Raw genomic sequence first — 16,632 nt, forward strand, 5'->3', positions numbered from 1 at the left:
TTATTTGGATGAATGGTAAATCTGAATTTTAAAAATTCCCTTTTATTCACTTTGTAATATCATATTTGCTATTGAGATTAATAATTTTGTCCATTGTACTTTCTTGACACTATGTTAATTTATAATTCACTAAGTACAAATGAATTTACTAATTTAGGCTGACTATATGTACATTTTATACTAACTCAAATATCACAAGCTATTTGTTATTATTCCCACCTTTCCTTCATTTTATTATTCTAAGACTTTCTGATGTAGGAGCTTCCTATAGCATTGATGTATTACATATGTTGCAGTGTAGCTGTCACTGTTATGTGCATTGGCTTAAGTGCCTCCTACATTTTCTTACTTCTCCTTCTCCAGAAATTAATTCACTCTTTCTGTCTCCTTTTCTTTAGTTTTGTTTTATTGTTATCTAGTTTTGTTTATTTACTAACACTGTTCAACCTTATTTTAACATCAAGTGCGTTTTACATTTCAACTTCATTAAACTAAGTACATGTTATAAGGTGGTGTGCAAAGCCATATTTCTAATTTGAAACAGCTGCCTTACAAGAAGCCTCTTGGGATAGACATGAGTCTCTGAATGAATGTGTTGGTGACAGGCCTGGCTATTGACTTTTAACTTTTATTGCAACTATAAAGTTAGGAATATGTTATCAGATAATGAATCCAGAAGAGGAGGAGTGGAAGAGTTGATTAACTTTTCAATTAGGCAGCATGAAGTGTGGCATAAGATAAGAGAATCAGCCCATGACCAAAAAGCCCATGAGAAACAACGGCTTTTGTCTAACTTTCACTTTTTCTTTATATTGAGCTGAAATTTACCCCTTTAATAATGTGAATGGTTTTAAGTTTTATTTTCTATAGATATACAGAATGAATCAAACCCCTTTTCCATATGAAGGCTATTAATTCTTCTATGTTTTTCTTTTCTACTTCTCATACTCTAATATCCTTAAAAACCCCTTCCTCCCTCTCACTCATAAAATTTTTGAGCAATTTGTTTGCATGAGTTAACTGTCTTAATTCTCACCCTAACCCTGTGAGATGTTATTTTTATTATGTCCACTTTATTGACACTCAGAATAATAAAGGTCTCACAAGCAGTGAGGGGTTGAACCAGGATTTATCTGAGACTATTAATGTGGGGCATTCAGGCTTTTAACCATTATGTCTCCCCAACTCTTCTTTATAAGACACATTTTCTGGCCTCCTTGCTGTTAGCTCTTCTCATGATATATTCATGTTTTGTCAAGCACCTCTGTCATAAGACAGCCCAGAAAAATGCACTCAATACTTCAGGTTTTCTGTAGCCTAGAGTGGGACAACTTGGGCATGAGCTATCTGCCTGCACACTTACACAATCCAAGTGTGCATTGCAGATTTTTTTCCACAGCTTGCCTTATCTTGTGGAAGTATTAAATTGAGTCTTACCAGTCTATGTATGTGAGTATGTGTGTGTGTGTGCATGTGCATTTGTATATATGTATAAATGTATGTGTATATATATTCATGCATTTTTCCACTTAAAAGGACTTTACATCTTTTCTTTTTAAGTTATACTTTGTTATCTCTAGCATATTCTAGCTTAGCCAGATTTTTTACTTCCACCTTCGCTGTTCTTTTCTTGTTTGTGACTTCTACAAATTCAATAAGTATACTTTCAGTCTACATTCAAGACCCTGATTTTTTTAAGGTTTTCTGTGCAGTCACGTTGGATTCTTGAAACAATTCAGTTGAATCTTCTTGGTCTGTGTGACAAATCGAAATATTATGATTTGTGAGTTTCTTGTTTTAGAGCATTCTTCAGTCATTCTTGAGTTATATTTATTTTTAAAGCCACTCTCTATGAGATTATGCCTATCTTTTCTGTGCAGGTTTCAGATTGCTGTGCTTACTGTTCAAATCTCCTGGATCTGAAGCTGAGTTGCAGTTAGTTTTTCATCCCTCTTTTAGTCTTTTTAACAAGTGTCGAGTCGTTGTTTTTGGGAACAGCCAAGAACTTTGCATTCTAGCCTGATAACTCCACCTTTCTCCTTCCTGCTAACATTTGCCATGTTGCTAAGTATTTTTTATTTGCAATAATTTTGCACTAGCTTAATGAGAAGATACAGTTACAGTTCACTTCAGATTCATATCTGCCAATAGCTCACTGTGTGTTTTGCATGTCAGTTAATTTCTACAGGCTTTATTTTCCTCATCTATATAAAACAGAGTTGGACTACAACCTCTGAGGTTGCACTTATTCCAACATCTATGATTTTAAAGTATACCGAGTCACTTTTAGAAATTTCAGTGAACCAAGATCGCACCACGGCACTCCAGCCTGGGCAACAGAGCAAGACTCCATCTCAGAAAAAAAGAAAAGAAAAGAAAAGAAAAGAAATTTCAGCCTAATTTTTTGAAATTGAACAAAAAGCAGTGACTCAGAGTTGCATCCAGGGCTGACATTCATCTGATAGGTACTCGTACAGTCTCCTTAGTAACTTAAATATTGGAGGATTTCTATCTTGTAGCACTTTCAAGCAATCGCCTCAGCTGCCCCACCTGCTAGCTGGCTCTCAGATACACTACCACAGCTCCTGCACACAGACCCCATAGCCATTGGATCTCTCAACCAGACGTAGCACCCCTAGTTGTCACAGAGACACCCCAGTAGGCAAACGCTTGCTGTTTTCCTTTACTGTGGTTGCGGGCAACTCACAGGCTAGCAAATGATTTGCCAAAGTCACCTTCCTGTGGTTGCTTTTGGCTAATGTTATATTTGGATTACATCACACGTAGACTCCTTCTAACACCGCACTAGTATAACAAGACCCTTTTGAACATATCCTGTACGTTCATATTTCTGTGGAGTTTACAGAATTAGCAATTTACATATCCAAAGATTGTTCCAAAGCTAAAAGTAAATGACTACATTTCAGAGTGCAGCTGTTAAACTCAATTTAAAAATAGCAATTTACTTACCTATTTGTGGTGGTTACACAGCTTATATGTACATCTCATGAAATCTTCAGTGTTTCATTTCTTTTAGCAATTATCTTTTTTTGTTTCTAGGTGAATGAAATTTACCATGATGAGTCCCTCGGAGTGCATATAAATGTGGTCCTGGTGCGCATGATAATGCTGGGATATGCAAAGGTAGAATGTCTTAAAAAATGAATTGTAAACATCAGGGACTAGGTTAGCAAATAGAGGACTAAATTGTTCAAGCTACGTCTAACTTATGGCGTAGATATATTCCACATAAACCCCTACTTGCTTGAGATTGAGGAGAATAAACTGCCATGTGAGTGGAGACTTCCAAATTTGAGCAGATGATGAATGATTTTTATGCGGCTGCCATTTGCTTATTTATTTCTGTCTAAAAATGTAGATAATTACCTTGACTTCAGGTGTGACTTATGAATGGAAAGAATGGATACTATTATGAGGAGAGAGAATTTCCTTAGCCTAATGTTATCATCGAGTGTGTGTTCCATTTATTCATTAGAAGCAATTATATTGAATGCCTACTAAGTGGCAGATATTTTCTAGGTGCTTGGAATGTACAATGAAGAAAAAAGACAAAGATCTTTGTCTTCTCTTGATTCACTAAAAACAATGTTGTATATACATATATCTTTCCCCTTAAGAAGAGTGAGGTGCACAGTGAATACTTTTCATTTAAAAGAGCTTTACTTTTTTCAAAAGCAAAAGTTGGATAAAAACGCACATAGTAGGCATTTCATGTAATATAATTGATTTTAGCTACTTTAAGGAGGAAACATACAGGAAACAACTAGCTTGACAACTTTCTTGATTTTTAAAATTACACATCTCTCTCTCATAATTAATCCTCCTGATTATGAAATACTAATGAAGTTGTACATTTAGGAAATAGGGAAAATCCATGTGTTTGCATTTCATTAAATAGTTAACATCTACGTATCATTTTATAATGATAGAGTGTCATCGACCTTTATCACATAAGCCTGACCTACTTTATATTGCCAACAAGGAATATGAGTTAACTCCAGCTGGAAATAACAGCCTCCAATTGGTTGTTAAAGCATTTGTTTGGAAAAGTATGTGATCAGTATATAAAAAAAGGAAGCTGATTTTATTAAGAATGTAAACACTGGTAATAACATTTGCTGAACTATAACAAAATTCAGCCTGTCAGTCAAATAGGGACTAATTTTTGGTTCCAATTTCAAATTTCATTTCATCAGAACTACTCTGAGAAGTGTGGCTAGTGGTTTCTTGAAGGTTGGACCCTTTTCCCCCTGAACTTTTAACTCCTGACCCTAATGTGATGGTAGCAACATTCGATGAACTTATTTTCTTATATCAGAACTGGAAGAGTCCACCCCTCTTCAGTAGCGTAAAGTTTAAAAAAATGGGAGTTTTTCTTTTTTTTAGTGTAAAGTTAATGTAATTTGATGGTTCTGCATAGACTAAGATTTCACCAGCCTTGCCAACTCATGGAAGAATTCATATTCTCCCCAAATGTTGATTAATTCTGGATCAAAAAAATAAACAAAAATCTTAATTAATATTTTATACATTCACATCTCTGGAAAAACATGTCAGAATCTTTCTCAATATTTTTGTTCTCACTTCTATGAAACTCAAATCTAAGCTGAACCAGGAATTATTTAGACTACTAAAATTATTACCTAAATGGTTAATATTAAGTTGCCTCACAATAGCAAATCTCACATCAAACATTCCCGTACTTTGGGAGGCCAAGGCAGGCAGATCATTTGAGGTTAGGAGTTTCAGACCAGCCTGACCAGCGTGGTGAAACCCCGTTTCTACTAAAAATACATACACACACACACACACACACACAAAAGAATAGCAGGGATGGTGGTGGGCGCCTGTAATCCCAGCAACTCAGGAGGCTGAGGCACAAGAATTGCTTAAACCCGAGAGGCAGAGGTTGCAGTGAGTCCAGATCGTGCCACTGCACTTCAGCCTGGGTGAGAGAGTGAGATTCTGTCTCAAACAAAACAAAATCATTCTCATAAATGGTATCACTTGACTTTCCCACAGGTAAAATTGTGAGATTCTCTCTCAAACATAACACAACCATTCTCAAAAATGGCATTATTTGACTTTCACACAGGTAAAATTGATTATTATTAAAATACCCTTCATGGGCATTTAGAATTCATAAATCACAGTGAATATCAAAATAAGCCCTAAATATTATTGAATCATTGTTTAAATACTTTAATCCCAAATTCAATTCAGATAAAATTGTCAAATGAAGCCTTTGGGAAATTGTCATGTGTGTCTTTAACATATTGTTTTCTCTTAGTCCATCAGCCTCATAGAAAGGGGAAACCCATCCAGAAGCTTGGAGAATGTGTGTCGCTGGGCGTCCCAGCAACAAAGATCTGATCTCAACCACTCTGAACACCATGACCATGCAATTTTTTTAACCAGGCAAGACTTTGGACCTGCTGGAATGCAAGGTATTGCCATCAATGTGTAGAAGAAATACTTAAAGTCATGACTTTTAAAACGTAATCCTAAATCAGGCAGTCTATTCAAATGTTCAGCTCTCCACCACCACTTTCCACCACACTCCGGCCAAGCATACATTTTCTTTCTGATGCTTCCAGTGACTTCTGTGGAGTTCTCAATGCTAAAAGCCACTTAAATACCATCATAAATTATACTTGCTTTTCAAATAGTGATTGTGCATTTGGGGGCATGGAGGGGATGCTGTAAAATGCAGTGTGATTTCCTCTAACTGTTTGGAATGAAAAAAGAGATGCCATGAGAAATGACTGCTGCCAAAGAGCTTTCTTCCAAAGTCAGCTTACATTTATCTAATAAATTCTGATGTGGACTTTGGAAGAAGCAGACTGATGATTTTCTTTTCAACATTGATGGAATTTCTGGCTTCCTTCATCAGTACTACGATATGAAGGACCATTTACTAAAACAGAAAGACAGGGCTTAGCTGGTGGGCAGAAGAGAATGGTAACCCCGGGCCATTCCTTCCCTTAGGAAAGGAGAAAATGCAGACACAGTGAATCTTTTTAGAGACCATTACCTGTGGCCTTCCCGAGAGAATGTGACACAATGCTAGTAGGGAAATAAAGCTGCCCCTGTTTCCTGAAAGGCTTTTACTTTTTTTCCCCTAGGCAAAGGTCCAGTTGTAATTCTTAATGAGTCTTCTCATAAAATGAAAATAAAAGTAATTGTTATTCTCTACAGGATATGCTCCAGTCACCGGCATGTGTCATCCAGTGAGAAGTTGTACCCTGAATCATGAGGATGGTTTTTCATCTGCTTTTGTAGTAGCCCATGAAACGGGCCATGTGTAAGTCACTGCTGACAGCTATAAAGCCAAAAAAAGATCTTTTCTTTCCTGCTTCTCCCAGTATTGTTTCCTCTTTGGGCAGAATGCATGCCAGCATGCAATTCTTGTCTTTTGCCAAGTGTGAAGAACTGCAAACAGAGAAGAGGTCATGCACTGAAACTAAATGAGTGACTGGCTTGCAGAGGCACTCCTGTGGTTTTCAGAGCTATAGAATAAGAAAGGCATTTCTGTCAGGTTGCTGTCAATTTCTGTTTCTGTGACTTCTTCAGGAAAGCCACACTGACTTAAAAATACATTATTTCCCAGGGCTTATTTTCAAAACCAAAATTAAGTGAAGGTAGTAGCCCCTGATTCTTACCACTGAGGTCTTTTTTGTTCTAGGTTGGGAATGGAGCATGATGGACAAGGCAACAGGTGTGGTGATGAGACTGCTATGGGAAGTGTCATGGCTCCCTTGGTACAAGCCGCATTCCATCGTTACCACTGGTCCCGATGCAGTGGTCAAGAATTGAAAAGATATATCCAGTATGTCCCCTGCTGCATGTCAGGAGAGTATTTATTTTATAGCTTACAGACATAAAACTGACTCTTAGGACTTGATCATAGCAAAATTCCCAGTAAATGAAAACTATTTTTGATAATAAATATTTTCTTATGACTTAGAACATTCGGCACCACAATTTTATCATGGAGTCATAATACTTGAAGCCATAAGTCTACAATATAAGTAAATTTTTAACTGTAATGTAATTTTCCTTTAGTAAGTTGTTATAGAATCTTTGATTAATGGTCAAACTTGAGGTTGCAGGGAGGACAGTCATGTGGTTCCTGCATATGATACCAGCTGTGCTCTACAGTATAGGTGTCAGGATGTGCCCTACCATACCATGTGGTGGTTTAATTAGTGACTCAAATAATCGTGGCTCTACTACACCCCTAAGTCATGCTTGGTTTACTTTCCTGGCATGAATACAGGTAAAGAGTCTTTTTCTAAATGGAACCGAAACCAAAACCTTAAATATATGTTTTTGTGAAATTGCTGTATGATCTGGGATGAAATTCTAAAGTGTATAAGCAAAGACTACTTTTTTTTTTTTTATCAGGACCTGATTTTTTTAAATGAACATTTAACTACATGCGATATTTTTCTTCCTACAGTTCCTATGACTGTCTCCTTGATGACCCTTTTGATCATGATTGGCCGAAACTCCCAGAACTTCCTGGAATCAATTACTCTATGGATGAGCAATGTCGTTTTGACTTTGGTGTTGGCTATAAAATGTGCACTGCGGTATGTTGCTCAGAGTTGATGTAGATTTTGCATCTTGAAATCTGTTTGTGTAGCTCCTGCTTGGTGAGATTTGCAGACTCACTGGTGCAAGTATAATAATATCTAGCAATTATTTTGTGTTCATTGTGTTGCTATGTGCTACATCTACATGCTTTAAATATATTCTCTTATTTAATTCTCATGACAGACTAGAAGAGAGCTGATGTACTTTTATTTTACAGAAGATAAAACCAAGACTTAGAGATTAAGCAACTTGCTTAAGGCACACAGCTGGTAAACAGGGGAACTGGACTTTGAAACCAAGGCTGCCAGGCTCAAATCTTCATGTTCTTTTCATCCCCTGATTTTTGTGACTTTCAGAGAAGATGACTGTTAAGCCTTAGATTTATTGCTTTTCTTTAGCTTGATGGCAGAATTCCATGTATGTGTGACCATAGGGAAGGATTGTGCTGGTATAGTCTAATAAAAGAATCATGTGGCATAGCATGGGAGTCAGGACCATGGGTCAGGTCCTGGATCTGATACTTTCTTTTTTTTTTTTTTTGAGACAGACTCTTGCTCTGTCGCCCAGGCTGGAGTGCACGATCTCGGCTCACTGCAACCTCCACCTCCCGAGTTCAAGCAGTTCTCCTGCCTCAGCCTCCCGAGTAGCTGGGATTACAGGCATGCTCCACCATTCCCAGCTAACTTTTTTGTATTTTTAGTAGAGACAGGTTTTGCCATATTGGCCAAGCTGATCTCAAACTCCTGACTTTGTGATCCACCCACCTCGGCCTCCCAAAGTGCTGGGATTACAGGTGTGAGTCACTGTACCCAGCTGACGCTTTTTAAATGTATAACCTTGGGCACCATATTTAATCTCTCTGGCCTACTTTCCTTATGTGTAATATGTGGAGAATGATAGTATTTATCTGATAAGATTGGTGTGAGGACTAAATTTGATAATATAATTAAAGTGCTTAGCACAAGAAAGGCACATATGTATGTTCAGTGGAATCCATTAAAACCAGTCTTCCCTGTAACTATTCACATTAGCGTTATGTTTCATTAAATTTCCATATTGGTCTTTAGTAGTTCATTAAAAAAAAAAAAAGAAGGACTTTTTCTATGTTGGAGCAAACTTTGTATGTTAGAGCAAGGAACATAAGTATTTCATGGGGCTAGAAAGAAATTGATCTGCTGTTTGAAACCTTCCATATGCAACCATTTGGTCTGTCTATAAAGTATACACTGTGAGCTCCTAATTACTTGCATTAATGTTTTAGATCGGAGAATTTTCTAAAGCTTTGACTTAATGTCGTGGAAAAGTAGAATTTCCACATTCAGTAATAAGGATTAGAACAAAAAACCCACATCTAAAAATTTGTACTAATAAAAAAATTTCTATGCACATTTCTATGCACATAGGTAATTAGCAGTATAAGCAATAGATATGTGGATAAGCTGTTGTTTGATATTTTTAAAAATCTAGATAATGATTGGTAAGATGTTTACATTTAGAGAGAAAAAGAGCAAACAAGCAAAGAACACACACAAATATACATGTTTGCTTATACAAATATTTGGATATTATAATGTGGTGTGTTAGGAAAATAAAAACCATTCTGAAGAGTATGAAAACCAAGACTAGTCTCGTGCTGTTACTGTCTTACTTGTAACCATAACTATAGCCCTAACCTGTAACCCATATTTCTCAGCTATGGATTGGTATGAGAATCAAATATATGGAAAATATTTCATAAACTGTATGAATGTATTATGATATTTTGTTGCACCTGGAATACTTTATCTTACACAGAAACTTTGACAATTTTTTCTGCTTTGGGTCAACTATTTATAAGTATTAATCATTATCATTATTATTATTATTTTGAGATGGTGTCTCATTCTGTCACTCAGGCTAGAGGGTACAGTGGCGCAATCTCGGCTCACTGCAACCTCCACCTCCTGGGTTCCAGAGATTCTCCTGCCCCAGCCTCCCAAGTAGCTGGGATTATAGGCATGCACCAACATGCCTGGCCAATTTTTTTGTATTTTTAGTAGAGACGGGGTTTCACCGTGTTGACCAGGCTGGTCTCAAACTCCTGACCTCAGGTGATCCATCTATCTCAGCCTCCCAAAGTGCTGGGATTACAGGCATGAGCCACTGTGCCCTGCCCTTTTATTATTTATTTTCAACAATCTATCTCATACCTACAGAGATAAAGAAAAGACATTTTGATAGCTTGAGAGCTGCCAAACCATTATCTTTTCATATTTACAATATTCATGATAATTACTAAGTCTTTAGAAAATTTCCACAGTCTATTTGAAAAACAAAACATAGAAACATCAAGAAAAAACATTAAAAGTCAACCAGATAATCTCAGACAAATCATTGTTTATCATTGTTATTTTAGAAAAGAATAATAAAAGTATTTTCTACCTGAAATTCTTATGCAGTTTTTTGTTTTTTTTTTTTTTTTAATATGTCACAACTTTGGCTATTAACTTGAAATACACACATCCAAGAAACAGGACAGAAGAAACTGTAGAGAATATATTTTTGGTGTATGTCATGCTAGCTGAGAGTTCACTGAGAATTTGATTATCTATCTTCCAGTTCCGAACCTTTGACCCATGTAAACAGCTGTGGTGTAGCCATCCTGATAATCCCTACTTTTGTAAGACTAAAAAGGGACCTCCACTTGATGGGACTGAATGTGCTGCTGGAAAAGTGAGTATATCTGTTTACACAATAAATATGTAGCGTGTTGCATAATTATCATCTTTAAAGGTCTGGAAAGTGGTGAACACAGCTGCACTGTCATTTTTATGAAAACCATAGTATGCAAGGTTTTATTATAGTAATGTACTAAGATAGTATACTAGATCCCTGTGGCTAGGGTAACAAATTATCACAAACTTGGTGGCTTGAAACAATGATTATTTATTCCCTCACAGTTCTAGAGGCCAGAAGTCAAAAATTAATTTCAATGAACTGAAATCAATGTGTGGGCAGGGCCATTCTCCCTCCAGAGGCTCTAGTTGAGAATCTTTTCTTTGCTGCTTCCAGCATCTGGTGGCCACCCCACATTTCTTGCTTTGTAGCTGCACCACTCCAGTTTCTGCTTCTGTGGCCACATTGCCTTTTCCTCATTTTGTGGGTCAAGTCTCCCTCTACCCCTCTCTTATAAGGATACATGTAATGGCATTTAGGACCCCATGGATACATTTTAAAATGTTTAAGTTAATCACATTTGCAAAGACCCTTTTTCCAAATAAGCTAACATTTACCGGTTCCAGGGATTAAGACTTGATATCTTTGGGACTACAATTCAGCCCACTATTGTCAGACTAGGAAGAAGCAGCTCAGCAGACTATCTGCCCCCCTGGTAGTGGGATCTGATTGACCTGCTGGCATCCTATTCCTTGTGAAAGCTGCCCAGAAATAAAGTCATGTGAACTTATACAGAAGATTTGGCCTTGTTCCTTAGGGAAGGATGCCCAGAGGTTTTAAATCTCAAATTGTGTAGTCAGGATTGAATGCTCAGAAATTGGCTTAGTGCCAAGCTATGCTACTCGTAAGGGCAAAGATCCCAAAACAAAGGCATGTTAAGAACTCAAGTTGAAGAGCTTTGACTAGTTTAGAAATGAGAAATTGTAGGCAGGACCAAAACCTGATACAGAAGATTTATATGGTGTTTAGTTCTTTCAAAGCTCAATTTCAAATGTGTATAAACTGTACTTGTGACAAGGATTATATGCATATTAATAATAAAACCTGTCTTTTTAAGTATTTGCACTATATTAGGCACTATGCAAAGCACATTATATACAATGTTTTGCTTTGGGAAAATTCAATATCATAAACTTCTGACTAAAAACAAGAACATAACGAGTTGATTCAGTTTTGCTTTATAAAAATTATATAATTAACTTTTTAATATCCAACTTTCTTAAATATATTGGTGTTATATTGAAATTTATAAAAGTTGAGTTTTAACAAATGCTTTTATTGTATGTAGTATGAAAAAGTAAGTCAAAATGTTGGAGAGGAAAATGACTAACATCTCTTGAGCACCTGCTGTATGCAGGGCACTCTAAGCTGGGTGCCTATAGTATCAGAGTTCTGGTAGCCCCACTTAAGTACTTCTTGGTCAGATGGCCTTCAACTGCTTGTGAACCTTTCTGGGCCTCAATTTTCCTCATCTAATTGGTGATGATTATATATATGACCCATCTATCTCTCAGAATCATTGTGAATGAAAAAATTTACAAGTTAAATAAAAGTGCTTTGAAAGCTGCATAGGTTTTGGACATGTTATATTATCTAAGTCAAGACATATTTTATGTTATCATTTTTAAAAAGATCATATAGCCCTCAAAGTATTCTGATATGAGATAGGTAGTGACAGATGAAGGGTAAAATATTACCAACTGTGCAAGCTGGGTGCTCAAAGAGTTCTTATTGATTATAATGTTTGATGCTCACTGGGGAATGTATCATTTAAAAACTTAGTCTGAGTGAATGTTGTTTTTCCATTTTAATTTTATACTTGAAAAATACAAGTCTAAATTACCCTTTGATAAGGTATATTAATGATACAATTGCTTTTGGATAATTTTAAATGCATCTCCACCTGGAAGAAAAAAGAGCAGTAACAAAGCCCTTTAACTAGATGGTGCTTGTATAACAACTTCAACTTTAGTGTACGCATGATTTTAATAATTACCCTTTGTCATTTTTCTAAGTGGTGCTATAAGGGTCATTGCATGTGGAAGAATGCTAATCAGCAAAAACAAGATGGCAATTGGGGGTCATGGACTAAATTCGGCTCCTGTTCTAGGACATGTGGAACTGGTGTTCGTTTCAGAACACGCCAGTGCAATAATCCCATGTGAGTATATCCTTGTAATTCTTATTATTTTTAGAGAAACCAGAAAATACTTCAATATTATGTTATTAGTATTCTGTTTTATAAAGTGCATGTAAAACACAGGGCAGGAAAAGAAATTGTTCATGGTTCATAAACTAGTCTGTGTTTTCAATACATATCCATTGATCAGTCTTGTGACAAGCAGTCAGTGATGAAGATAAGAAGATCAAATGGAGATTGAATATTTGTAAAGAAGTTGCTGTTCAGGAATATTAAGAAGCTGAACAAGGAAAGTAGGTCACTGTGCCCTAAGGGCGTGGGCATGGGCATGGGCACTGCGAGATTGACTGCCAGAAGCAAGGGAGTGTCCAGGAAAGAGCGGTACCGAGCATACAGACTCACTCTCTTCAGGGAGTGGAATGTGATCGCTTCAGAGGAGGGCAAAAGAAAGATTGTGATAGAAGGCCAGGTGACTGTTGGGGGAAAGTTATCCATTCATTCACTCAGACTACAATTATTGAATCCCTATTGTGTGCTCAGCAATCTTTATGAAGAAAAAAACAACTGAATTATCACATTTAGAGGATTCTTCCTTGTCTAGGGTTTTATATGTGAGCAGCTTTTTCTCTTTGTTTCTGGCAGCAGGATGGCTCTGAGCATGTCTTTCGTAAGACTGTCTGATGCCACATACCTGCCTTCACAGGAAGAGATGATGGTAGTATTAGAAGTAACAAAGACAATAAAAATTAAAAGATCAGCTGAAGTTCATTATGAGCCAGGGTTTGTTAGGAGTGCTTTAAATAATGTCAGCTCATTTAATCTTCACAATTTTCCTCAAAGGGAAAATATATTATTATTTGCATTTTACATATGAGGAAACCGAGTCATGGAGCAATGACCAAAGTTTCTTTGAGCTGCATCTATGTGTTTTATGCATGGTGGAAAAATATCATTGTATTGATTCAATATACATGCTTTTTTTTTTCTTACACACTTTTGCCATGCATTTAAAATATATGATTTGAAAAGCTGATTTAAGTTGAGCTTTGTGTTTTGTTATATTTTTCCACCCAGCAGGGAGAGAAGGGTGCTTTTGGAAAGGGACTGAAATTAGGAAGTATGAGTTCATTCACTTTGTGCTGGCAGCCCAGAAACTCTGGCTTTATGCCCTCAAGCACTGTGTCTGCAAGCTTCAATTGCTAGACAGAAGCCAAAAGGCCTTTTTAAGTATTGTCTTTTCTTTAGGCCCATCAATGGTGGTCAGGATTGTCCTGGTGTTAATTTTGAGTACCAACTTTGTAACACAGAAGAATGCCAAAAACACTTTGAGGACTTCAGAGCACAGCAGTGTCAGCAGCGAAACTCCCACTTTGAATACCAGAATACCAAACACCACTGGTTGCCATATGAACATCCTGACCGTGAGTAGTCTCCTGCTCTTCTCCCTGCTGTGTGGATGGTTACTCACAGTTTAAGCTTTGCCAGCACCAATCCCATGGACTCTTGATCCCTACTTGGTAACTTAGGAAACTTGGTGCTTATAGGAGTAAGTTCTCTTCGGTTTCTAAGAATAAGGCTAAAGTACCCTTTCTGTAAAGAGGTAAGAATTGTGCAATAGTTCCTGGCAAGCAGCACTATCACCATCACTGGTGAAAGACCAGTGGAAAGGAATGCCTGGGAGAGATGTTGGAATTCCTGATTCAACCAAAATCCCTCTACTAGGAAATACTTCTGGAATATTGTGATCTTTCCTTTCTGAACAACTAGAGAAAAATCTAGTACTTTGACAATTGAGTCAGGACCAAGAGAAAGATCATTATTTAGTAACAGAAGATACCTTATAACCTTTTACTTTTGTACTATCAACTAGTATAAAAAATACATTTGGAAATTTTCTTTCAATGTTTCACTTCTTACTTCTGAATTTTTGGTTAAATATGTCCAAGTGGCAACTTTTTGCCATACTTCTTATTTGAGTGAATCAAAGGAAATAGTCATGTGATTACATACACCACTGGGTTCAGTTCAAATCCGCCTTAAAGGAAAGAAGAATACACGTAAGAATTCGAAGTTGCAATGCATTAAGAAGAAATGCATTATTTTTATCTATTTTGGTGAAGTGAGTTGCATCCTGTAAGAGACAAAAACTATGGTAGGTAATTGAGGCAAATCAGAGACATTCTTTAGTGCTCTAATACTACAAAAACTAAACTGGTTTCGAATTAAAATTTATGTAAGAGCTATGGTGAAATCTAGGGTTGCCGGGGGCAGTCCCGGTTTATCCCTGTTGTTCCTGCTATTACTAGAGCCCCTTTTCTAGTTTAGATGATAAATTATATGGTCACCTTAGCTAAAACAAATATGTCAGGTGTACATACTTTTCTCCTTACTCCTTATTTGTTTATACAGTATTCCTTTTGTTTTTGGGAAATCACATTGAAACTTTATATTTAAAAATAAAACAAACTATGCTGTTCAAACATTCCATTTTATGTAAATAGTTAATTTTATCCTCCATCTTCTGCAGCCAAGAAAAGATGCCATCTTTACTGTCAGTCCAAGGAGACTGGAGATGTTGCTTACATGAAACAACTGGTGCATGATGGAACGCGCTGTTCTTACAAAGATCCATATAGCATATGTGTGCGAGGAGAGTGTGTGGTAAGTTCAAATTGCTTTCCCAAAGGCTTTCTACAGTATCTATGTTTACTGTCATTCATCTGCACATTTTTAATTTTTTAAACTATTTTATCTTTGAAATCACATTACAATAAGTGTCCATGAATAGTTCAATAGCTAAAATACATTTGGGAGACATTATACTTTCTCAAATCAAACTTTGGTCACTGGCAGAATCAAGGTTTAAATAATTTTCCTAATTTCCAGCCAAATGCCTTTTCTAAGTATCTCTGAGGCCTCTAGGTTGGGAATACAAATTGGTAAGGATGCATTTGCTTCGGATATTTCAGTAGCCATCTACTATTAAAATATAAGGTCTTTTTAAAAATAATCAGTGCTAAGTGTATTTAATCTTTTGTTGTAAAAATAATAAGACATTTCTTTCTCACCTTCTAATCAATGCTAACTTTAAATGCTAAATTTCACATTAGAACAAAAGTTGTTGAGAAGCAAACATGGTTATTTTTTGCTCCATTTAATCTCATGTTAAAAATGCATTTTATTTCTTGTGTTCATAGTTAAATTGATATGAAATTATCTTATTAACTGAAACACTGCTCCTAATGTATATTTCCTGTATACTTCAGCAAAACTGAAGTGTTGTATTAAGGAGTCTAAAGTAATTGAGCTTACATTTTCCTGAAAGTATAGTATGTTTTGTTCAGCTTTTACCTGCCACAGTACCTAGTACATTAAATGTGTGTGTCCCTTATTTTCCCTGCCACCTTTCATCCCATACTTTTGAGTGCAGTAGTGTATTGTGTATCATTATTCTACAGTGATTTACATTAAGAACATGGCTTGGTTCAGAAAACCTTCAGTATTTCCCCGTTTCATGGGAAAATGTAAATGCTTCCTGGTATTCAAGTTTTCTGCAGTCTGTTCCATGCAGATTTTTCATTGTTCTTTCCTTATCATGAAACACTAACCTTCCATTGGTTTAAATATGGGTTTAGATGTTGACCTCTGAACCCACTTTCCATGAACATACAACCTCTCTGGCTTTGTTGTAACTCGTCTGCTCTCCTGAAATGCTTTTCCATTCTGTGTTTCTTTGGCCCCTGTGAAAGTCTTCACCACTCTTGTGAAGCTTGATCTCACATCCTAACCATCTTTTAAAGATTACACTAATATACAACTCACTATTATACATCATCATAAATGTGAGAGCAGCAAGGGAAAAGCACTTACTGTTTTTTTGTCTCCTCAGCATCAGCTACATCTGTGCTCATTATATGTGTGTTTGATGACTATGACAATTTAAAATGGTGTAAATATTTCATTGGACTAGAGGAAATATATCCTTTATCACTTAGGGTACAAGTCATTTGATTTCCCCCTATTAAAAAAAAACTAAGGTATTAAAAATCATGACTACAGTGGCAGTTCGCTGTAAATTGGCTGACTGTGGGCCATGAAGGGTTCATTATTCTCTGGGATGTTGACCACTACTGGGCACATTAAAATTAGCCACATTT

General features: G+C 36.4%; 1 protein-coding gene across 1 annotated transcript in view; it reads left to right on the forward strand.

The window, feature by feature from the left end:
* LOC117084903 (A disintegrin and metalloproteinase with thrombospondin motifs 3) overlaps positions 1–16,632 on the forward strand; it is a 60,356-nt gene that overhangs the window by 15,591 nt on the left and 28,133 nt on the right. Inside the window, exons 3-11 of the mRNA XM_033213320.1 lie at positions 3,061–3,144; positions 5,312–5,468; positions 6,220–6,325; positions 6,707–6,850; positions 7,484–7,616; positions 10,219–10,332; positions 12,351–12,496; positions 13,721–13,896; positions 15,003–15,136. Of these exons, the coding sequence (XP_033069211.1) occupies positions 3,061–3,144; positions 5,312–5,468; positions 6,220–6,325; positions 6,707–6,850; positions 7,484–7,616; positions 10,219–10,332; positions 12,351–12,496; positions 13,721–13,896; positions 15,003–15,136 (1,194 nt within the window). The remainder of the gene's footprint in view (positions 1–3,060; positions 3,145–5,311; positions 5,469–6,219; positions 6,326–6,706; positions 6,851–7,483; positions 7,617–10,218; positions 10,333–12,350; positions 12,497–13,720; positions 13,897–15,002; positions 15,137–16,632) is intronic.

The sequence above is a fragment of the Trachypithecus francoisi genome, unplaced genomic scaffold (genome assembly GCF_009764315.1).
Source record: "Trachypithecus francoisi isolate TF-2019V2 unplaced genomic scaffold, Tfra_2.0 Lachesis_group1, whole genome shotgun sequence".
In the NCBI taxonomy this organism is placed as follows: domain Eukaryota; kingdom Metazoa; phylum Chordata; class Mammalia; order Primates; family Cercopithecidae; genus Trachypithecus; species Trachypithecus francoisi.